We start from the raw sequence: 22583 nt of genomic DNA on the forward strand, positions 1-22583 counted from the left end.
GTGTGAAGTGCAGCTGCTGTACTCTGAGCTCAAGTGCGCGTTTGGAGAGATGACGACCGGCCATGACGCGCTGCTGCCTCCATAAAAAGTAAATTTTTTTATTCAGTAGGCAGAAATAGCTATTTTTCTTTTCGTACAACTCTACGAAACCACTATCTATAATAATCTCCCGTGCAGCTCTTAACCGGTTTTCTAGGTTTGTCTAGGATGGGTTGCGCTATCTCTGGTTTGGGTTTGGCGCCCAAGAAGCCGGTGGAAGAAGACGAAGCGCCGCATCTCACCGGCGAGCACATCGACCTGATTAAGGAGTCGTGGAAAGTTATCCAGGAGGATATCGCCAAAGTTGGGATAATCGTGTTTGTCAGGTACGGTTTCCTCTGACAACGCACAGTCTCACAATATACAAGCAGTTAGGATCAAATCTAGAGCAGAGCACTTGCTTCTGATTGGTTGACAGGCGTTTTAAGGTGCGCAATGATTGTTCTAAAGTAGTTCCAAACAGGTGTTGACCCTAATACAGAGCCAGATCTGTTCGCCATGTTCAACAACCAACAAACTATCAATACCAACAATTATTTATCATTGTCATTATATAAATGCAGCAAATACAACAGATATGCCATAAAAAAAACTCTCACATGCTTTTATATCAAGTTGTTGTTTGTTTTTGATTGATGTATTATTAATGGTGATGTAATAGATGTAAACAGATACATATTGAAAATTGTTCACATATGTTTCTGTCTAATTAATGAATTTATATTTGCTCAAATTTTGCATTTTTTTTTTCTCTTTTTTTTCTTTGCTCTCTCATAACCTTTCAGCAAGCCAAAAAGGTCAACTCTATTAGCTTTAAAATGTTGAATTGGAACGGGTTGGAGATAGAAAACGTAATAAATGAGTTTAAAGATCGCTTAAAGGATCAAACCTAAAAAATGTCTTAATAATAATAATAAACACACGGGAACGTTGCCTTGATGTGGAGTAACCAATCTATAAGTGAAATAATTGACTTTTAATAATTCTTTTAGCCTGGCAGTAAACTACCTTGTTTTACTATGTTCCCTTGGCAGTACCTCTCACACATTGTTTAACTGTAAAGAATGTTTTCTTTTGCAGATTTTTATTTTGCTCATCACATCAGAAGTCAGTTCAAACCTCTATAACATTCATGGTTTTTAAAACAGCTTGCTCTTGTAAACTGGGTTGGAGGTTTTGAAACAGTCTAAATATTCAGTTTAGTTCAAATCAATTCAGCAAATGGACATTGCTATAAAAACGGCTTTACAGATATCTGTGCAAGCATTTGAATTTAGATTTTTGCCTGATGATCAAGCCAAAGGTAACGTAAAGAAAAACAATGTGAGATGTCATGAGAAGGAAAACCTGGAGAGAAACCAGATTCAAAAAGGAACCCATCCTCATCCAGAGCATCTACATCATTATTCTACTCTATAGTATAGAGATTAACAGTGCAAATGTGTTGCCAATAGTTACAGCATAAGCATCAGAGCTATTTTGGATACATTTTGTGACTATATATTTTGTTACCTATAACAAATGATTATTTACATGTCTGGTGTTATAGTTAAAGAGATGGCTGATATAGATAATTTAATATGTCTGTTTTATATTTGAACTGCCTTGGGAAATAATCTAAACAGTTCTGATATCTTAATATAGGCTTTCCCTTCCACTGTCACCTTTGGCTTGCTCTGGCTTGCTCATTGTTGCCTCTGGCTACAAATCTATATAGCCATAATAATCTGAATAGTACTGCAATAATCTAAATGATACTGATATCTTAATACAGGCTTTTCTTTCCACTGTCGCCTCTGGCTTGCTCATTAGGTATAAACTTGGAGACTAATTGAGGATGCTAAAATGTATAGTCATAATCTCTTTAGTTCTGTGCAGCTGCTTTGGGACATTGTTTAAAAGCGCTATACAAATAATTTAACAATACCTAATATGAACAGTTTATTAAACTGTGCCCTTATCCACTGGGTATCTCTATTTCCCAGGGTACATGGAAAGGAATGTTCACATTTAACATTTTCTTTCTGGTAAATTAGATTCAGTTCATTTACATAGTAAAATCCCATCATGTGTACACTATGCAAAATATCATATTGAATATCATTTGTCTTTCTGTGTCCCTATGGCTCCTTCAAGTTTATTATTAAAAAGTCAATCTTATATGTAGCCAGTAGTGTATTTGTAGTAATGCAGAAACTGTTTGTACCATTTTAAATAAAAGTTTAGATGAATGGTATATATGTTTAAATTTTATACAAATCATTTATTTTAAACACTAATATAAATGTAAAAAAAAATGAAAAAAAAGATGGTGTGGGAGTAGGGTTGCTGCAGTGTCACAGTTTTTTGACTTGACATGGTGTACGGTATCTCACAAAAGTGAGTGCACCCCTCACGTTTCAGCAACCATTTTAGTGTTTCTTCTCATGGGATAATACTATAGAAATGAAACTTGGATATATTTTAGAGTAGTCAATGTGCAGATTTACTGTTCTCTGAAAATAACTCAACAATAGCCAGAAACAATAGTGAGTCCACCCTAATGAACATGTCAAAACTGTGAATATTTACCGTGAGCATTATTGTTATGTAGCACTGTCTTAATCCTCCTGGGCATGGAATTCACCAGAGCTGCACAGGTTGTTGTTGGGATCCTCTTCCACCCCTCTATAATGACATCACAGAGCTGCTGAATGTTACACACATGGCGCTTCTCCACCTTCTGCTTGAGGATCCCCACAGGTGCTCAGTAGGGTTTAGGTCTGGAGACATACTTGGCCACTCAGTCACCTTCACATTCAGCTTCCTCAGCAAGGCAGTTGTCATCTGGTGGTGTGTTTGGGGTCGTTATTATGTTGGAAAACTGCTGTTCGGCCGAGTTTCTGAAGGAAGGGCATCATGTTCTGTTTCAGAATGTCACAGTACATGTTGGAATCCATGTTTCCCTCAATAATCCCCAGCTACCCAGTACCAGCAGCACTCATGCAGCCCCAGACCATGATGCTACCACCACCAAGCTTGACTGCAGTGAAAACTATTTTTTGGTGCTGCTCCTCATCAGGGCATCACCACACATGATGGACACCATCGGAGCCAAACAAGTTTATTTTAGTCTCATCAGAATAGAATAGAATAGAATAGAATAGAATAGATTAGAATAGAATAGCTTTTATTTGTTACATATCCATTGCAAATCAATGAAATTATTTTCTTCGGATATCCCAGCTTGTTCGAAACCTGGGGTCAGAGCACAGGGTCAGCTATTATACAGCGCCCCTGGCACACAGAGGGTTAAGGGTCTTGCTTAAGGGACCAAGAGTGGCAGTTTGGTGATGCTGGGGCTTAGTATCACCCCGACCTTCTAAACAAAAACCCAGAGACTGAGCTCTCACATCCTCAGAGAGTCTTTGCCATGAAATGCCATGTTGAACATCCAGTGGTCAGTACTCAAAGCACCAAATCTTTACAGCTAATACAAGATACACAAATTTTTATGGTCCTGTCAAGCAGATCAAAACATGAACATGATGAATAGATGATGTGGCTTTGCATGGTTACACGACATACAGCTGTTATCACTTAGGGTGTACTCACTTTTTTTGCCAGTTATTTCGACAATAATGGCTGTATGTCGAGTTATTTTTAGAGGACAGTATTTTATACTGTATGCTCAGACAGTTTTTGGCTAAGCAACACTGCACAGTGCTAAGTCGGGATTTTTTAAATACTCTTATTTACTTAGAGTTTCCATTAACAACAAAATATGCACAGTGTAAGAGTTTTATAGAACAGCTTTTCTAAAAAATATATTACTACTAAGAAAGAATAACAATACTGTTTGAATTTTTGAAAACTCTGAGGTAGACAGCTTTTCAAAATCTGATGTCGTGCAGTTCAGTAGGAAAGGCCTATGGGCTTTAGTTCCAAGTAATGGCTCAGGGGTCTTTAGAATAATGTGATAAATCAAATTTGAAATAATCACTGTAAGGGAAAGACACCATCGGAGCCAAACAAGTTTATTTTAGTCTCATCAGAATAGAATAGAATAGAATAGAATAGAATAGATTAGAATAGAATAGCTTTTATTTGTTACATATCCATTGCAAATCAATGAAATTATTTTCTTCGGATATCCCAGCTTGTTCGAAACCTGGGGTCAGAGCACAGGGTCAGCTATTATACAGCGCCCCTGGCACACAGAGGGTTAAGGGTCTTGCTTAAGGGACCAAGAGTGGTGTTAGTGTCTCTTCCTCTTTTTCTCCCACTGCCTCTTGCTCTGTCTCTCTGCCAGACAATTTATTGTAAGAATCTCACTTTGTAAAGATTAAAACAAAAACCCGGTTTCACAAGGAAAAAAATGTCTACAGGATGGAAAAAATACACACCTAACTATACTGAAGATCAAGATGTCATTATACATTTTTAGGACCTATATATTTTGTCAGTAAGGAGAAACCTTGCATATGATTGTAACCATGATGTCCTAAAGGAAGGGAATAAGACTAAGCACACAAAACCCATGTAACTCTATCAGACAGCTATACTCTTGTTTGTTACGCAAGTCTCCACACCTGGGTACCCCTAAATAAATCAGATGAATGTCTTATGCCCATATTGAAATAGTGATTCAGTGTAGTCACATTCAAAGTGCTCTTAGCAAAATCTGACTACACCAAGGGTCTCATCTTTCAACCGTGTCTATGTTCAATTTTGTGTAAAGATTAGTAAAAAAAATTTAATCTATTTAAATGAGTATTAGCAGCATCTGTTCCAATTATTGTCATTCATATCAGTGTAATCAGCAATACATAACAAAACAGTTATGAGGGATTTTTATGAGCATGCAGATTTTGTAAATGTAATTGGGGCAATAGATTGCTTACAAGCAACCATAAGCTCTAAAATAAATGTCTTTTTTAGAAAATAATTTTTTTCTTAGCACTATTGTCCATCTTTTTACTTTTTTGACCTGCCCCACATTTTAAAAACATTTAGCCATAAACAGACTACTGGATTTTAAATGGAAACTGTTTGCCATATTTAATGATGTGTGGCATTGCTCCTGCAGAGAAATCTAGAATGAGAAGGATTTATCACTTACCACAGCACACATTTTTATAAATGCTAATACTGGTGGTTCTTAAGTACAGAATTTGAGCATGTTCTCTGCACACACTGATAAATAAGATACATTATTTAATTAATATTATGGCCCTGTCTGAACATTCAACCCAGTGACAGAAAAGAGCAGTACTGCCAGCAGGGTCGGCAGCAGGGGTGGGCGCTGGTGGGTTTAGCCCACCCAATTTTGAGTCTTGCCCAATCAAAGTTTCCTTTCATATTTTAGTCAATAAAAAAAAGTAACCCAGAAAATACCAGCATGATTTCTAACTTTTGATTGGGTGGACAACCTACAGTCAAACCCAAAGCTCCAGCCCAGCAGCGCAAAATAGTTTTTACCACTTTCCTCCCACTACATTCAGTTCGACATGCATAGAAGCTTTAGCTCCAGACACGTTTAATTAAAAGTTTGTCTACTTTTCTGACTTTATGATTGTTGTGCAACATCTAACGAATGTTATATAATGTTAATTGACTGACATCAATTGTGTTAAGGTGTGTGATGTTTAAACCTATAAGCAAGCCTAGTGCTGCTTATGTCTGTAGCAATGCTGCAGCTTGCACATCAGAGGCTACGGCTAATTTTAGTTTACCACAAGCCCTGCTCCTCCTCAGTCCTCAACAAGTGCCCCAAAGCAGACCCACCTCCTGGCAGTTTCAGCCCCAGTTCAGGCGGTTAGCGGTTTTATTAACACCGCACCATTCCAGCCAATATAAGCTATTTACCCAAAGCGTGCTTTTGTGTTAGTATATGCTACTCTTTTAATCCTTCCTGGTAGAGCACACAACCACGACAGGAGACTGGGGAATTGGTGTCTTCAGCATCATGTGACAGTTCCTTCTTCACACTGTCAAGAATCCTGACCTCCTATCATCGCACCATGTTGCATAGAAGAAAGAAGAATTAGAGAACTTGGCCCATAAGAAATCCATATTAAATACTTTAGACATGAATGAATTTGTAAGGATTCTTGCTAAGGGAAACTGGAGACTAATGCTGTAGATGGATAGCTGGATATGGCCAAGATTTCTGTTTCTCTATCCGGTAATTTACAAATTAATTTGTACAAACAGTACAAATACGGTTTTAGGTTGCTATTTATTATAAAGTAATAAAGTGAGAAAAAAAAAGGTTTTTAATAAAAAAAAGAAAAATAGTTATATAATGTTCTGATACTGTCTTTAGTTAAGTAATGAATAAAAAAAAATAATAAACAAATCTTTAAGAAAGGATCAAGTTCTATAAATGTTGAACTTTTTATAGAATGTTCTGATTTTGTACTGAAGTTTAAATATTGGTTTGATAAGTTGGTTTATTAAATAATTTTTATTGAGAACTAATCTGATTCAATTAAACCAAGATTTATTTATTCATTTGATTTTTTTATTTATTTTGTAAATATTAGTTATTGGGAGAATTGGATTAGGTGTTGAGGCCACTACCACTGATTGGCCACCCATTGTTTGTACCAGCTTTTGACTGCCAGAATAACCGATACCCACACAGGGAGACCAAAAGTTCAAAAGGGTTATATGGCACAAACTAGAGTTTTATCTTATTTGACTATAGATTATACTCTGATACACTTTTTGCTCCTTATTAGACATTGTGATGTTGTTGGAGGTTTATTATAGACATCAATTGTTTTTATTGTTCAGGAATCAACATGCTGTTTGATTCCATTTGTACGAGTTGTATCAGGGCTGCTGGATGTTCTGTGTCATGGTGTGAATGTGCAGCTCTGCAGCACGCTGGATTGCAACAATTGTGCCTGGTGCCATTCTGGTTGTGTGAGCTGTTTTGGGCCATGGCCAGAGTTCACATTAGTGGGAGGCCATTCAGGTCATGGCATTTCAATTATATCTTTTATTTTATTTTTTAATAGCCCTTTTGTTTTTTTTAAATCACTTGTAATTCTTTTGTGTTTTTCATTTAGATTTTTTTTTCTCAGAGCTGTGATGACAAATGTTGGGTTTGATAAAGGTACCAAAATAGACCTAACAGGGCTTGCTTGTTGAAAGAAGAAATCCAATTAATATTATATTAATGGGGTAATATTTTTTCCCCATTTATATCAGAGAATAATGCAGAAAATATACGGTTATGGTAGGGGTTAGGGTTGTACTGTAATAAATAATAATTAACCAAGAGAATTTATTTACTGTATATTGACTGGAAGAAACCACTGACGATGGTTTATAGTAGCAAGTAGCTTACTGAATATAAAACTTTCTTTTCGGCTTCTCCCGTTAGGGGTCGCCACAGCGGATCCTCCGCACGTTTGATTTGGCACATGTTTTACGCTGGATGCCCTTCCTAACGCAACCCTCCCCAATTTATCCGGGCTTGGGACCGGCACTAAGAGTGGCTGGGGATGGTTCCCTGACCGGGAATCGAACCCGGGTCGCAGCGGTGGGAGCGCTGCATCTTAACCACTAGACCACCAGGGGACCAAGTAGCTTTTTATTGCTTTATATTAAGTAGCTTACTGAATATAAAGCAATAAAAACAGGGATAAAATCTCCTGCTTAAATGTTGGGTAAAAGTGCTTGCAGATTAAAAACTCAAAAACAAACGAGACAAAAAAAACAAAACAATACAGCGTCTGTGGTATCAAGTGGCAGAAAGAAAACTTTGGCAGAGGCACCTAAAATACTTCCTACTGAAATACATTACATAGAAAGTCTTCCTCAGTGACACGATAAAAGAGGGAAATTCATGTCTATGAACACGAATCAATCGATTGCATTTCGTGACTATATCATGTAATGCCTTGAGACTAGGCTGCTACTCAAGGGCACTCAGGACATCAGATTGGCCCAAAGGTTTAGCAATGACCCAAAACACAACCACAACGATGCAGGAGTAGCTTCAGCTTTAGCTCTTAATGCTCCAGCCCTAAAAACATCTTAATAGCTTAATAGCTCTCCTTAAAACGTTTTGTTTGTGTATGGTGTATTTAGTTTATGTATCTATAAAAATTATTTTCCCATAAAAAAAAGATGGTTCTCTGTACAGATACAGAGAATACTTGGTAGTAGAAATTACTGTCAAACTTACATTTAATACATGTAGTTTCATACACTTATTCTATTTGTTCCTTTGCATTAAACTTAAGAAAACCTGTCTAATATGACTTGCTGGTGTCTCCTCTGTTACTGCTGAAACATACATTGTGAGCTGTTTGCCAGTTCACTGGTTCCATCAGCCGGCCGAATTTGCTCACTGTGAGACATTCGCTTTCAGCATAGCTGTATGTTGGTGTCAGCATTTCCGATGTAATTACCAGACAAATTACTTATTTTGACTCTAATCCTTATCCTTACTCTATTTCCTTGTCATCTCACCAGTACAACATGCTCAAAACCATGCATATTCCAGGTAGCGTTATTTTTTAGCTTTTTTTAGCTGACTTGCACTCTGAAGTTCTGGACCTCCCTGAACCATCCTGATGTTCTTCTTCTGGTGAATTCTCCAAATTGTAAACCATTTGCTGCTGCTGCTGATGGCTTCACATAAACAGCCTGAATATGCATGTGAAGAAATACTGACAAAGATAAAAAAAAAAAATACTTTGGGTGATTCCAGTAAGGAACCATGAAGATATTTACTGGCACCCAGATGAGTATCACTTCTAAATATTATTCCTTTAAAGTTTTTTCTTTATACAATTTAGGAAGCTTTCTACCATCCCCACAGGCTTGTTTATTAGGGATAAACTTATAAGCACTTATTTATTAAAACAATTTATTGATAGTTTTAACATTAATTTATTTTTGTAAAGCTGCTTTGTAGCAATGTCCTTTGTAAAAGTGCTATACAAATAATATTCAAATAATAATATACAAATAATATTCAACTGAATTGCCCTAACAACATACACTCACCCTAAGCAGTTTTCCTCCGAAGCAATTCAATTTGCATAGCGTGCACTACATTCTCCTCCTTGTATTACACCATTCCAAATCTCAGGCTCTTTCCAGACACACAACAGTCAAGAACTCTGAAAAGCATGTGTGTATAAATTTCATCTCTTGTGTGTCTGTTTTCTGGGATAGAGTTACATCTGTTCTTAGAGCTTATTACATTTGATAAGATATAATTAAAAAAGTTGGATGTAATAGGCAGATATGGGACATTGTATTTCATGTATTGTTTACTTCTGTTTAATTGCTAAGTGAGAGTGCAGAGAATATTCCAATAGCTTTAGGTAACATGAGAAATGCTTTGAAATATAATTTTCTCAAAAATTAATCCCTGTTGTATCATACCAGCTTTTTAATTACATTTTTTTTTATTTTGTGCATAATATTTTCTGCATGAATGTAAAATGACTACAATCCTTGGAGTCTTTTTAAGATATTACTAAGGGACCTACGTTGTAGGAGAGCTGTTTAAAATTGTCACTGTAGCTAATGTTTCTGCAGAGATTTGTTGCAAATGAGGCCTTGGTCATAGCTGGGTCTAGATGTTTTAATTCCAATTCTGTATATGTGGATATATGTGTTTGACAGTCAAATTCTGAATTATTAGGACTGTTCAGGAAAATAAATATAAAGAATATAAAGAACTACAACCCCATTTCCAAACAACCTGGGATAAAGTGTAAAATGTAAATAAAACCATAATGCAATATCTAGCAAATTTAAAACAGAAAATACATCAAAAGATTCTTCTTCTTCTTCTTTCAGCTGCTCCCATTAGGGGTCACCACAGTGGATCATCCGTCTCCGTACTACTCTGTCCTCTACATCTGCCTCTTTCAAAACAACTACCTGCATGTCTTCCTTCACCACATCCATAAACCTCCTCCTTGGCCTTTGCCTGTTCCTCCTTCCTGCCAGCTCCATCCTCAGCATTTTCCTACCGATATACCCCATGTCCCTCCTCTGCACATGTCCAAACTATTTCAATCGGGCCTCTCTTATTTTGTCCCCGAAAATGTTCTACATGCACTGTCCCTCTAATAAACTTGTTTTGAATCCTGTCCACTGTCGTCACTACCAATGAAATCTGAAACTTCAGCTCTGCTACCTCCAGCTCCACCTCCTGTCTTTTAGTCAATGCCATTGTCTCTAAACCATACAACATAGCAGGGTGCACCACAGTCTTATAAACGTTCCCTTTGACTCATGCAGATACCCTTCTATCACAAATCATTCCTGCCACTCTTCTCCACCCACTCCACCTCTTTTCTTCACTTCTCTAACACAATCTCCATTACTTTGCACTGTTGACCCCAGGTACCTTACCTCCTTCACCTTCTCCATCTCTTCCTGCAACCGCACCACTCCACTGCCCTTCCTCTCATTTACACACATGTACTCTGTCCTACTCCTACTGCCTTTCATTTCCCTTCTCTCCAGCACGTACCGCCACCTCTCCAGGCTCTTTTTCACCTGCTGCTACTCTCACCACAAATCACATCATCATCCGCAAACATCATAGTCCATGGAGACTCCTGTCTGATTTTATCCGTCTACCTGTCCATCACCACTGCAAACAGGAAAGGGCTCAGAGCCGATCCTTGATGCAGTCCAACCTCCACCTTAAACCAGTCTGTCGTTCCTACTGAACACTTCGCTGCTGTCACACTGTCCTCATACATATCCTACACCACCCTCACATACGTCTCTGACACACCTGACTTCCACAATACCACAACTCCTCTATCGGCACCCTGTCGTATGCTTTTTCGAAATCCACAAACACACAATGCAATTCCTTCTAAGCTTCTCTATACTTCTCCATCAACATTCTCAAAGCAAATAATGCGTCTCTGGTGCTCTTCCAACTATACTTTTGTTCACAGATGGTCACCTCTTCTCTCAGCCTGGTTCCCACTACTCTTTCCCATAAATTCATGGTGTGACTGATCAACTTTATTCCCCTGTAGTTACTGCAGCTCCCTTTCAGGAACTTAAGCTGCATCAAAAATGCTTTGGGAATGCCTCGTGTTGTTCACGCTCGGAATCACATGTAAAATCTGGCAAATTTTTGGGAGTGGTGCTGTTTGAGGAGCTCCTGGAGGTAGTGATGCGGGCCATCGCTAAGCTAGAGATAGATTTGCCCATCGGAAGCAACGCGTTCCCAGCAACCTGGATGAGCGTCCCACGGCACAGCCTCCGCCACGGGGCCGAGGTGTCTAGGTCTTGGGAGACCCCATATGCGCCACGTACCCTTTCCCTGCGTTTGCCATATGCGAATATAGTCAGAGGTGGCAAAAGTACACACATCCTTTACTTAAATAGAAGTACAGATCCTCAAGTTTTAAAATACTCGGGTAAAAGTTGAAGTACTGATTATACTTTTTTACTCAAGTGAAAGTAAAGAGGTTTTGGCTCAGACATGTACTTAAGTAAAAAGTACCTGTTTTAGCTGTTAACTGGACCTCACATCATAGATAGATAGATAGATAGATAGATAGATAGATAGATAGATAGATAGATAGATAGATAGATAGATAGATAGATAGATAGATAGATAGATAGATAGATAGATAGATAGATAGATAGATAGATAGATAGATAGATGGATGGATGGATGGATGTGATAGCCTGGTGTGTTAATGTCAGGGTCCCCACGAGGATGAGTTTGAGAGTTTGATTCCTGGTCGAGTTGGTTGCTGTATTGGTAAATAAAACTTCTGGACCTTGTCCCCTCTGAAAACATTTCAATTCTGTCCTTTCTGTGTTGGATGAATTTCTTGATTTCCTGGTCTTTAATAAAAGATAACCCCACCAAAAAAAACCCCCCAAAAAAACACTTCTGTGGTAGCTCAGTGGGTTAAGGCTTGTGCCTGAACATGGTCCTTAATATAGTCCACACTAGTGATAAGGTTTCAAAGCCAGTCCTACATACCTTCTTTCTTACTGCGCTGGCATAAAACAAAGTATGAACCCTCCAAGAAGCACACATGCTTTTCAGCAGTGGTCGCTCAGTGGTTTAAGGCTTGTGCCTCATCTAAATATGCATCCCAGTCTGATCTCTTCCATGGTTCATTGAATTAAAGCTGGTGCCTTGCTGATGGTAAGGATCAGGATTTGAATCCTGCTAGTTGTGATGTCGGTTATGTTCCTGCTTCCTAAATCTTTCTTTAGCTTTATATTCTTGTGTTGATGGTTAAGTAGAGCTGTTTTAAACAAACTTCCTGGCCTGTCTTCTCTGATGGTTCAGTGGGTTAAATCAGGTGTCGTGCTTTTGGTGGGGTTCAGGGTTCTAATCCTGCTTTCTGCCTGCCAGTCACGATCAGGATTCACTTTCAACATTTTTCTTTAGCGATATATATATTTTTTTAATGGGTTGAAAAGAAAGATAGACCTGCTCTAAACAAGCTTCCTGGCCTGTCCTCACCGATGGTTCAATGGGTTAACGCTGGTGGTGGGGATCTTGGTTCAAATCCTGCTATTTACAATGTGGATTCAACTTGTGCTACTTACATCTGTATTCGCTTCTTACATCTTTCTTTAGCATTAAATTCTTGTGTTGATGGTTTAAAAAGAAAGATAGACCTGCTCTAATCAAGCTTCCCATCCTGTTTTTTCCTGATGGCTTAGTGGGTTAAGGCTGGTACTTTGCTAATGTTGGTGGTCAGGGTTCAAACCTGGCTTTCTGTCTGCTAGTCATGAGGTAGGTTAAAATCCTGATTCCTACATCTTCATATTCTTGTTTTGATGGGTTAAAAAGAAAGATAGACCTGCTCTGAACAAGCTTCCCAGCTTGTCCTTCCTGATGGTTCAGTGGGTTAATGCTGGTGCCTCGCTAATGGCGTGAATCAGGGTTTAAATCCTGCATTGTCCCTGCTAGTCACGATATGGGTTTGCTTCTTAAGTCTGTCTTCAGCAATATATTCTTGTGTTGATTGTTTGAAAGAAAAGATAGACCTGCTCTAACAACTGGCACAGCCTGTTCTTCCTGATGGTTCAGTGGGTTAAGACTGGTATTTTGCTGTTGGTGGGGTTCAGGGTTCGAAGCCTGCTTTCTGTGTTTCTTTCCGGTCTGAATTTCTTGCTTCGAAGCATGAAACGAAGGATAAACCCCCCCAAAAAAGAAGGTGAGTTGTGGGACTTGATGGTAAAAGCCTTGCCTCTGAGCTCAGAGGTTGCTGGTTCAAATCTGGGTGGTCCCCACACTGGGTAAGGTGTGTGGTGAGCAATGGAGTGGGTGACTGTGAACAAAGGCTGTGAAGACCTGCTGGGTTACAGCATCAGAGAAAAAGTGAGGGTGACAGTTTTGCATTTAGGGGAAGGAGAGATGGGCCAGGGTTTGAACCAGCAACCTCTTAACCCAGAGGCAATGCTCTTCCAATTGAGCTACAGGATCTCCTGCAAGAACCTGATTTTTAGGACCTTTTTTGGTTCTTTTATAAAACTTTTTAAACAATTGAAAGGATAGCTAAGGGGTAGGAATTATACCGGGTGAGTCAGATAGCAGAGGCTGCATTACTAACCACTACACTATCAGAGGGATGGCAAACAAGACTTTGCTAATTGGACTCTTGGTTTTTCTATAGTTAAGAGACCACTGTTTTCTCTTAGATCATGTTGGTAGAGGGTCAAAACTTCTCCTTCCTGTTCATTCTCTCAGTTACTCAAAGTCTATGAGAAGTGACTCAGGTACAAGAACCACATCTCCAACACCTGCACCACTGATATACCATGATTTACCAGCAACCAATTTTAATGACCTTTTATTGTTCTGTTTTTAAAAACTTCTTATAATGTTCAATATGAAACTAGAGGTAAGAATCGAACCAGGAAAGTCTTTCATCATAGATCGCTAATGGCATTACTTTCAAAACTCAAAACTTTGTTAGACATGTAAATAAGCAGGAAAGACAGAGACAAAGACAAAGAGACACAGACACAGCATTAGAAAGAGTGAGAAACAAATAGAGAGACAGCAAGAGAGAAACATATACAGTGAGACAGAGACATTTACTAAAAGAGACACAAAGACAATTAGATAGAGAAAATAGAGAAACAAAGATAGTGAGATATAGCCACTTCCTGTTGGAAGTGTTTATCCCGAGCGACTCCTAATGATCTCATTTACTAAATGAGCAGTAGTGAGTTAAGTGCTTGCTCAGGTGCCCAAAACTGGCAGCTTGGAGGTGTTAAAGATGTATCATATTTACAGCATGTGATATGTATGTAAGCATATGTACAGTGATTAAATATAAAGGCTATATCAGTGCAGAGATGTGTGGACATCATTAAGAGCGTTTGCTATGTTTCCACACGGACAGTTAATGAGGTGATACCGGGGAAACTGCACCTCTTCAAGTCAAGTCAGGAAGCTTATATATAGAAAATTATAGACATTTTACAGATTTGAATGATGTATTGTTTTTATCTGTACGATCAATAAATAATTTTAAGAACAGTAATTTAAGTTTGTGTCGCCATTATGAGGGAAAAACCCACAAAACGCCACCCAGAGGGTTAATTGTGTAAAACATGGCGGATTTGGTGTTTGATTTGAGACTTGGCGCAGAAATAAAACAAAAGTTTACTGATTAAAAATATTTTTTATCTGGAGTTTATTTATTTATTTTATATCTAAGAAAGGACGTCGTGGATAAACGTATTTTTTTGCCGAAGGTTTTAATTGCGCCTCTTTTATTTAGTTATTTATTTATGTATTTACATTTTCTATAAAAATGGTGAAACAGAAATGCGCGCTGAATTGATAGTGTTAATCAAATTTAGTGCCGTTTACAATAATTTTAATTTTGACAGCCAAATATACATATATATACATACATGCATACATACATATATATATATATATATATATATAAATACAGTGGAACCCGCTTATCTCGCCCTCGGTTAGCTCGGGGGGAAATTTGCCATTTAACGTCGGTTATCTCGGTGCAGCCGCAGAACAACTCGCGGAAGTGGCGGAAAAATCAAACCTTACAGCTGCTACAGGTGTTGTATTGTATACTGGTGAATCTCTGCTGTTAGTTAGTGCACATATGTCTTTTGTTGTTAAATGTTATGCGATGAACGGGAGGCGAAAGTAGAAGCGCGGCGCTGAACAGCACGTTTAGATGCGCTTTGGGAAGAAAAGCGCAGCCGGTGAGAGAGTGCCGGTGGAAAGACACGTACCGGGATACACATGAGCGATAACAACGACCGCCGTGAACCAACATATACCAACAATAACGGACAGTGAGAGTGTGGAAGTTTAAATAGGAGCTGGTGATTATGATAAACGAGCACCATATGTGCGTGATTAAAGCCGGGAGCTTCAGAGAAAGCGGCCGAGAAAACACCTGACACGCTGAAGGGGGCTGAAGGGGGCGTGGCAGGTGGATTCCTGACAGATAAACATGTACTGTATGTATTTTTATAACATGCCTTCATCAAACAAATCGCGGCAACGCTGTTGTGTAAAAAAAAAAACTTCAAAAACACGTGCATGCACATTCTCATTTATTAACGCACATCATGTACATAAAGAAAATTCAAGCACGTTAATATATTGCCGCCATTTTGATTTTCGTTTATCTCGATCATCGGTTATCTCGATGCTTTTTGGCGACCCCATAGGACATCGACATAACCGGGTTCCACTGTATAAATATATATTAATACAAAACGAATTAAACATGTTGTTACGTAATGAATGTATCCAGGCTGAAGATCCACATATAGAACACAAGCAGAGAAAAGATGATGATGATCAGGAATGTGTCTGTTCTCAGTCATGTTTACATCACTGACTCCCTCTGTCTCATCCACATTAACCCCAAACTTCTTACTGCCTTCTGCCTGCTGATTCTTAGCTCCGTAAACTAGTCTACATCTGTGGTGAGTGAGGGTCAGGACTTTATACACCAGTGGATTGAAAAAGACACGCAATGACAGAAAATCGGTTGTTCGGCTGAAATCGGCGCACAGTGAAAATAAAAAATAATATTTCACCAAATCAATGTATTAAAACTAAAGTAAAGAGCCGGTTTTGAAAATGTAAGAAGTAAAAAGTACAGATATTTGTGTAAAAATGTAATGAGTGAAAGTAAAAAGTTGTCTGAAAAATAAATAGTGGAGTAAAGTACTGATACCAGAAAAATCTACTTAAGTACAGTAACGAAGTATTTGTACTCCGTTACTTCCCACCTCTGAATATAGTAGGGTATAAGGACTGTGGCTATGGGGAGATGCCCAGGGTTGAAGAGATGCTAGCTGGCTATCTCTCCCCAGGTGTTGCATCGCTGAAGGCCCCAGTGTTGCCTCCTAAGCCGTTGAGAGCCACTACGGCCTTAGTAGGCAGAGCCTATGCAGCAGCAGGTCAAGCCTTGGGCTGCCTCTACACTATGTGTGTGTTGCAGGCATACCAGGCAGCTCTGCTGCAAAAGTTGACGAGGGCTTTAACTCTGGGGCTTTATGTTGCGCTGTCGACCTAACCCTTAGAGCCACCAAGCAAACGGCGCGGGCTGAGGCCCGGGACACAACCCAGAGTGCCTGTGTGGGAATTGGCCATTGTGCTGGCGTCTCTATTTGTCGGTTAAAACCGCCTTTCTCCTGGCAATCTCCTCCCTTAAGAGGGCCGGGGACCTACAGGCTCTTTCTGTGGCTCCGTCTCTGCTGGAGTTTGCCCCTGTGCTATTCTTTATCCCAAACTGGGGTATGTGCCTAAGGTGCCTGCGGCTCCCTCGCAACCTGTCGTTTTGCAGGCATTCTTCCCTCCTTGTTTCCTAAAAAAAAAAAAAAAAAACTAAAGTTCCTGAAAGGGAACGTCACTAGGTTCCGAGTAACCTGAGGAAACGAGAGCTGCATCAACTGCATCCAGAAGCTGATGTCGCTTCCATCACGCTCCCATTTTGTAGCTTCCTGGATTGCGCGACGGCGTCCACCAATGACGTCACGACTGCCTATTGGCCAGATTTTACACGTGATTCAGAGCGTGAACAACAAAATCTGTGCACCTTTCTCCACTCTTATACGTCACCCTATGATCCTCCTTCTTCTTAAAATACGTGTTCACCACTGCCATTTCCATCCTTTTAGCAAAATCTACCACCATCTGCCCTTCCACATTCCTCTCCCTAAGGCCATACCTACCCATCACCTCCTCAACACCTCTGTTCCCTTCACCAACATTGCCATTGAAATCTGCCACAATCACCAATCGTTCTTTCCTAGGTACACCATCCACCACTTCATCTGACTCACTCCAGAATTTTTCCTTCTCTTCCATCTCACAACCCACTTGTGGAGCATAGGCACTGATGACATTTATCATCACCTCATCAACTTCCAGCTTCACATTCATCACCCTATAAGAAACTCTCTTCACCTCCACTACACTCTTACTGTACTCTTCCTTCAGGATCACCCCTACACCATTTCTCTTTCCATCCACACCATGATAAACCAGTTTAAACCCCCCCTCCAATGTTCCTGGTCTTACTCTCTTTCTACTTTCTACACAACATATCTACCTTTCTCCTCTCCTTCATATCAGCTACCTCCCTCCTTTTACCAGTCATAGTACCAACACTTAAAGTGCCCACCCAAATCTCCACTCTCCTACACTTCTCCTTTTCCTGCTATCTCTGTAGACGTATATATATATATATATATATATATATATATATATATATATACAATATATAAAAAGTTGAGAATTTATTATTTCTCATTCTATTGCATCTTGCTTATTTCTTTTTAGAAGTAAATGTTTAACATTTTCCATCATTGTAATCCAAACCGTAGTTTATATCAAGAAATACTGAAACTGTGCGCCATCATACTGACAATCTGAATAAACTTTTTTACCATCTTGTTTGTGCAACTTATATTTCAAGCTTGAAAAATATCTAAAACGACCTAAATCAATCATAGGTTAGACTGTATATGAAAAATAGAGAGGAGACAGATGTCCTGTTCATACAAGGAATACAAGCCCCCATGCTCAATGTAAAATGTGAGGCAAGAATATAAAGATGCATATACTGTTTTTGCATTGTGGAGTAGTCCAAGATTCTTCTAGTGTTCTTCAACACTACCAGGAGTGGCACAGTCTCTCCAGTCTAGGTTTCACCAAATATTAGGTCTAGCTGTTTATTGAAATGTTGAAAGCAGCAGGAGATCAAAAATAAAAGAATAGAAACAGCACATAAAAGGATACATATTTTAAAAACCATGTTTTTCAGTCACATAAGTGGAAATGGTTTCTTGTTCCAAGAGTGACAGTCTTAAAAGTCATGTGCACATATGGACAACAAAGAGGAACAGTGGTTGCAGTCAAAGCTTACTAACAGGGACACATTACAGGATAGTTGCTACAGGCCCTAAAATACACACCAAAACAACTACAGATGTAAATGAGCTCTAAGAGAAAGTTGGATTTCAAAGCAAAAACTATTAGTAGATTTGTATTTTTATTAAGAGATTTTGATATCAAAGGTCAATGTGTAAAGATTTATAAATATGAGAACTGTTGAGGTTGCTAAAGGATTCATAATGGCGGTAGTAATTATTAGATCAAATTTGGGTTGCTATACACAGTCGTTTAACAACCAGCAAACAAGGCAATTCCAGGATGCTAATGTTCCAGATACAGACTGATAAAATTAATCCAGTGGTTTGATGTACACCAGGATGAGGTCTTCCATGGTCTCCGCAGTCAACAAATTTAAACATCATTAATCAGCACAGACTACAAAGCAGATATCCACCTTGCTCATCATATACTTGGAAGCAGTTCTTGAATTGTGATCCAACATCCCACCACAAATAATTCACGACTAGAGTATTCTTTTGCATGTTAAGAAACTTATAATCTGTTATATTCGACTTCTTATAATTAGACTTTTGCTTCTTAACAAAATGTTTTTTTCTCAGTTAACAAAAATTATACTAAATATTATCCCAGAACCTGAAATGTTGCCTGAGCTGTTCATTGTTGCTCATTTTTCTAAAGAGGTTCAATAATTTGTGTGTGTTGTGTGTATAGTAACACTCAGTAGTTTACACACAACATTTAAAAACTGTTGTCTAAAGAGCAAGTATAAGGGCTGGATGAATTCAAAGCACAAAGTTATGGAGGGGACAGAAATCTTTAAACACTACTGAATATAGTTTGGGAGCATCCAGTGCATATTGAGTGCTTATTCACTGTCTAAAATGTATTTATACTTACCAACATTTGATTCTATTGCAAAGCTGTTTTTGGGAGTTATGGCTTTGACACATTTATGGTAAGATGCAATTAGCTTTTTTTTTTTCAGCAAAGCGTTTGATCTCTGATCTGTGCTTTTCATGTTTTTGCATTTAAAAAGGCACATCTTTTGTAAACTACAGAGTATTTTAGTGAAACTCCTTTGTGACACATTGTCAACAATGTGTGAATGGCCCAGTATTGCCCCATATCATAAAGCTCCCACCTCTGTACTTCACTGTTGGTGTGTTGTTCTTGGTTCTATGTTCTATGCTCCCTCTACAGACTTCCTGTAACGGCCCACATCAGATTTTAAAAAGTGATGCTTGTCTACAAAGCTAAAAAACCGACCAGTACCCATTAACCCACACTGAACCACGCACCCTCCAATTCTTAACCGCTGTGCCACTGGTTCCACCATCTCTTAGGGTGCAAGAAAAACATGCTTCCAGACTCTTCTCTGTTCTGGCGCCTGGTTGGTGGAACAAACTGAAACTAGATGTCTGAATAGCAGAGTCAGTAGCAGGTCTTCATCAACCTCTAAAGACTTCTCTTTTCCAGCAGTACTTAAATTAGCACTCCTGCCTAATAATTAAATAAACACAATTAAGTTGTCTTCTATCCAAATTCTCTGTTATTATTGACAGATATTTAGTTTTGTTCTTGTATTTGGTGTGACCACAATACATTGTTCCAATGTTCAGAGTAACCGTTTTTCTTACTGCTTTCAGGTCATCCTGCAATTCTTTTTTTAATGACTACTGGTTTTTCTCATCTTTTTATTAGGATGCACCTGGTCAGGGATGATCAGTAAACTGTCTACTTTCAAATTATCAAACCAGTTATACCATCAAGAATATTTAAAATAAATCTTGCCAGGGCTCTGTATCCGTTTCCATTGAAGTGTTGTTTCATAATGCTATCCTTGATAACTTTAGACGGCTCCTTCAACACGATTGCTACTTGTTATGTGAAATCTACCCAACCAATGGCACTGCCTTTTGTAATGGCCACCAGGTGCAATTTGCATGAAAGAATTTACAAATGGGACTTTATTTGACATGAAGTGTATATATGCACTGGAAGAGTATCAAATAACAAAAAGAAGAAAATATCTAAATAATAATTTCCACACACTCTAAGTGAGAGACCCCACTAAGGTCCAGCTGCATTTCATATCTCATATGTTTTCCTGGAATCTGTTTTGTTGTCTTGGAAACAGGTTGTTTGAGACTCATCCAGAGTGCAAGGATGTCTTCTTTCTGTTCCGTGATGTGGAGGACCTGGAAAGACTACGCACCAGCAAGGAGCTACGTGCCCATGGTCTCCGGTCAGTGCTTTCTACTCTCTCCTTCCCAGCATTCATTAGTTCAAAAGTCAATAATGTTATATTTACAGGACTCTTAGAGGACCACTAAATTATAGCTTTGCTATAAGAAATACAGCTAAACAACAAGAGTAAATTTAACACAGATATAGATTAGATACTCTCTTGATCTCCTGAACACACAACATATCTACCTTTCTCCTCTCCATCATATCAGCTACCTCTCTCCCTTTACCAGTCATAGTACCAACATTTAAAGTACCAAACCGAACCTCCACCGTCCTTCACTTCTCCTTTTCCTGCTGTCTCTGTAGACGTCTTCCTCCTCTCCTTCTCCTCCTTTGGCCAACAGTAGCCCAATTTCCACTGGTACCCTGTTGGCTAACGATACCTGTGGCGGTAGTTGGTAACCCGGGCCTCGACCGATCCGATATTAAAGTCTGATTCGTGATCCGCATAATTGATTTGGCATGTTTTACACTCGATGCCCTTCCCTCCCCATTTACCCGGGCTTGGGACCGGCACTAAGAGTGCACTGGCTTGTGCCTTCCTAATGGCTGGGTTAAAAATACACAAAGAATTAAATAGTAATATTTTTTGTATGTTTATTGTATATTATTTACATATCATTACATAATGATCCAATGCAATATATGGTATTAAGATAACTAATTTATAATACAACAAAATTGTTAAGATCTGTAGTGCAGGGGTCCACAACCCCCGGGCCACGGACCTGCACCAGTCTGTGGGTCAAAGAAATCATAACTTACATTATTTCTGTTTTATTTATTATCTGATTCTGAACGATGATTCATTTTGGATAATTACCGGATTCTCTCCACCACATCTGTCTATGAATTACTTAATGTATGTTAAGATGCCTCGGTCACATCTTACCTACATCTGCTACCTTCTTAAAGGGGCTGCTCCGGCTGGTAACACAATACATCAACGCTAAATTCAAACCCCCAAGCGAGCAAAATTAACAAAAAACAACACAGTGGATTCAGGTTTATTATTATATTTAGAAAATATTGTATTTATCCGCCACACATTAAAGGCTGCTATAGTGTACAGACGAGAACATGGCTGCTTGACATGTCCCAGAACCCCTAGACATAATTTTCTTATAATGCTTTCAAATGCTAGGAGTCCTTGAATAAAATGCAATTTGTTTGTACTTTGGAAATACTCTGCAAACTATTACAGGTTACTGTCACAGAAATGACCTCTAATGGCTTCCATCTGTATGCCAGAGGCACTGAGACACTTTCCAGGACTCCACAGGATGGCAAATAGCTCTGTATACTGTAACAAGTATGAGGAACCTGTCGTTAGACTTTTATTACCATTTTCAATGGTAGCTGTGGCTGATGGTTCACAAATAAAAGGGAAATCGATTAAGAAAGTAAGGCCTATAAGCTTAATGGTGGCTGTGGATGCAAATGCTGTTGTCTCCGCTCACCATCAGCATCACATTGCTCCACTTGGTTGCATTCTTAAGAGCCACTTAAATGATGTGTCCTACTGGTGCTGTTGAGAGGAAGAGAGAACAGGATCCCTGTGTGCTGACACAAGTGACAAGTGGCTCTTCAGCCTCACTCATGGAGTTTATGTGAAAATACCACACAGCCAACAGTGGCTGTTATTTCTATTATTTGTGTCTCAGTAATTAGGCAGAAATACGTATGTACCTCCAGTGTGCAAAGGTACTGTGAAGGGTTTATATCTCCAGTTTAAGCTGTTCATTGCAGTCAACCAGAGTTAATCATGTACAAGGTTTTGTTTCCTTTCAATAAATTGGGTATTGGGTACAAGAGCCCAGGTGAATGCTTTCGATATCATTTAAAGTGACCTGGTTAAAGCAGGAGAAACAAAAAAGGACAAGATGTTACTCCAGGACCATGGTTGGAAAAC

General features: G+C 38.9%; 1 protein-coding gene across 1 annotated transcript in view; it reads left to right on the plus strand.

Moving 5' to 3' along the window:
• xgb (x globin) overlaps positions 1-22583 on the plus strand; it is a 24636-nt gene continuing 2053 nt past the window's right edge. Inside the window, exons 1-2 of the mRNA XM_083550544.1 lie at positions 1-365; positions 20559-20666. Of these exons, the coding sequence (XP_083406670.1) occupies positions 208-365; positions 20559-20666 (266 nt within the window). The 5' untranslated portion in view covers positions 1-207. The remainder of the gene's footprint in view (positions 366-20558; positions 20667-22583) is intronic.

The sequence above is a fragment of the Silurus aristotelis genome (assembly GCF_946808225.1).
Source record: "Silurus aristotelis genome assembly, chromosome: 9".
Lineage (NCBI taxonomy): Eukaryota > Metazoa > Chordata > Actinopteri > Siluriformes > Siluridae > Silurus > Silurus aristotelis.